The sequence below is a fragment of the Charadrius vociferus genome, unplaced genomic scaffold (assembly GCF_000708025.1).
Source record: "Charadrius vociferus isolate BGI_N301 unplaced genomic scaffold, ASM70802v2 scaffold278, whole genome shotgun sequence".
Taxonomy (NCBI): Eukaryota; Metazoa; Chordata; class Aves; order Charadriiformes; family Charadriidae; genus Charadrius; species Charadrius vociferus.
Window position 1 is genome coordinate 2,338,102 of NW_009649705.1, and position 2,532 is coordinate 2,340,633.

General features: G+C 39.7%; 1 protein-coding gene across 1 annotated transcript; it reads right to left on the reverse strand.

The window, feature by feature from the left end:
* Window positions 1-256: 256 nt before the first annotated feature.
* SAP18 (Sin3A-associated protein, 18kDa) lies at window positions 257-1,616 on the reverse strand. The gene is made up of 2 exons (XM_009890622.1): window positions 1,494-1,616; window positions 257-746 (listed from the first exon to the last, which is right to left on the reverse strand). The coding sequence occupies exons 1-2, from the start codon at window positions 1,613-1,615 to the stop codon at window positions 590-592; spliced, it is 279 nt and encodes a 92-aa protein (XP_009888924.1). The 5' UTR covers window position 1,616; the 3' UTR covers window positions 257-589.
* Window positions 1,617-2,532: the final 916 nt, after the last annotated feature.

The following is a 2,532-nucleotide window of genomic DNA, read 5'->3' on the forward strand; positions in this document are numbered from 1 at the left end:
ACACCGCTCACATGCTCATCCTCCAAAATCCAGCCCGCAGTGGTATATAAAAAAAACCAACCAAAACCATCCTCCTGTACAAGGCACTTACCTCTACTCAACAACCTCAGAAGTTTCCAGATAAAGGCTTTGGCACTCCTTTCAATTTCAACTGCTGCTTAAAAGCAGAAGTTTCTCCACAGAAATCCACTTAAAAAAAAACAAACACAAAACAAACAGAAGCAACCAAAAACACAAACCACCACCACCACACTATCAAAAGATTAATAACATCAATCTTTATTCCAAACAAGATGGAACTACAGAACACCTGTAATCCTTCTGGTCGTATTTTATGGAAGTCTTGAAACACTGGACATGCTGACTTACTGTTCAAACTATAACAGCTGGGGATAGGAAGATGGCACTGCTAAAGGTAAGTGTTTCTTCTAAACAAATAAACTAAAAGGTTTAAAAGTTAAGTTTAATTTCTGATGCTTAGCTTTGTCTTCAGGTGTTCTTGCTTAGCAACAAAAGCAAAAAAATAAGCCTGCTTTAGAACAGCAAGTAGGAATAAACAGAAGATGCAATCATACAAGGAACCAATAGCTTAGTATGGTCTCATGCGGCTTGATGGCGGTGGTGCACGATTCGGAGGAGTAATTGCTATATCCAAGTAGTCTCCTATCTGGAATTTCTGAGACTGCAATGTCATGGAATCATCTGTGCCCTTCCTGCCCGACATGGTACTGCCGATCTCCTTCACTCTGCACGCAGGAGAGGAAAGGCAAGGTAGTTATCAGAGGCAAATCTCTCTAGATGTCCAAAACATATCAGCTAAACATATTTAAATATCGGCTCATGACCACCTTCCCGTGCCATCCTCTGCACTGTATTTAGCATTTAGCTATGCACACAGGATGCTGGGTTTTTTTCTCTCTAGTACCAGGTGCACCAAGAAAAGCCATACCAAAGATACCAAATCCTTCTTTTGATGGGGCAGAGGGGTGGGGGAACCTTCTCCCATATTAAGTTAAATACTAGAGAGAACCCCTTGGCCCCTTCCACACACACCAAACAAGACCCCCACACACATAACGGAGCAGTATATATCCACTGGTTGCTGACAAAGGTTAGCTCATGCAGTCTTGGAAGATGGATACCTGCAACAAGACCACTGCTAAAACCCAAATACATTCTCAGATACAGCACCTACTACTCCTTGTATCACCATAAACAAAGCCTTATCTCAAGCTGTAGGTCCATGTTCTGGTTGGTTGCCAATACAGTGACAAAAGCCTTCAGCACACAGGTTCATTATTTTGGGAACACATTAACAACGATGGCCATCAAGCAGAATTTAGAGTTTGCAGTGGTCATCATATAGTCTGCTATCGAGAACTTTAAAATTTTGATTTGTGGGTTCTGAACTTTAAAATCAGCACTAATGATAAACAATTTACTGCTCCAGTGCCTGAAGTCTTCTATTAACCCGGAAAAGAAATGCTGTTTACCTATATCCAGGCCTCTTGAGATCTGTAAAAACAATTGCAAAATTGAAGTGCGTGCCCTTCTTCCGTGCTTCTGGGTAGACTTCTTTCACTAAGCTGGTCAGCTCTTTCAGAGTTGCGTCCATCCTAGATTAAACAAACAAACCAAAGAAATTCACATTCTCAAAAGCAAATACAATAAAAAAAGCTTCCCCAAACATGTTTAAAGTAGAATCAACATATTGCTACAACTTAACCATACATTTCCTTGCCTTCGCATACTTTCTGTCAATGCCTGAAGACAAGCAAGATCTTACATTTTGGCTATAGTGAGCCACTGATTTCACAACTACACAGCATTCCAAACAATACATTTTGATATAACAATCAAGTGACAAGAAATTGCTCTAATTATTGATTAAAACACCTAGGAGAATTCACCACTTACTGTACAATGAAGGCAATATAGTCTAGTGCAAATGTGGTTCTAGCTGTAGTAGCTTCTAATGTGCTGTGATGTGAGACAAGTTTCTTCACCTCTGGGCCTGTTTCAACATCTACTTTCCATACCTCTCAAAAAAGTAACTATTTAAACAGCAGGGAACTTTTAATGCATTTACACAATGAACACTGTGTTTCCTAACCTAAGTTGCTGTCTATGTTAAAATAGCTTCTTGAATACTACAGGAAATGTAGACATGAAAAAAAAATAATCATTAATTAGTTTTCCATTTCCATCAAGATTTCCATTTCTGCTCTAACAGGCAGCACTCCTTTTTCCAGCCTTCAATCAGACCAGGGCTAAAGCTCATTTCTAGAATTTCAAGAACAAAAGGACTCAATCATCACAACTAAAACGGCTCTAATTATACAGACTGTACACTCACTCCAAGCAACCAAGGAGCAGTGTGTTGACAGACAATGCCCATTCTGACTTCTGCAGATGGCAGACAACTCAGACACCATCAACAGCCCGGACTGAGTCCATAAATCCCATTAAGAAGTAAATTAGAACTGTATGCTTTGCTAGCCACAAAAATGGATTTATTCAACCACATAACAT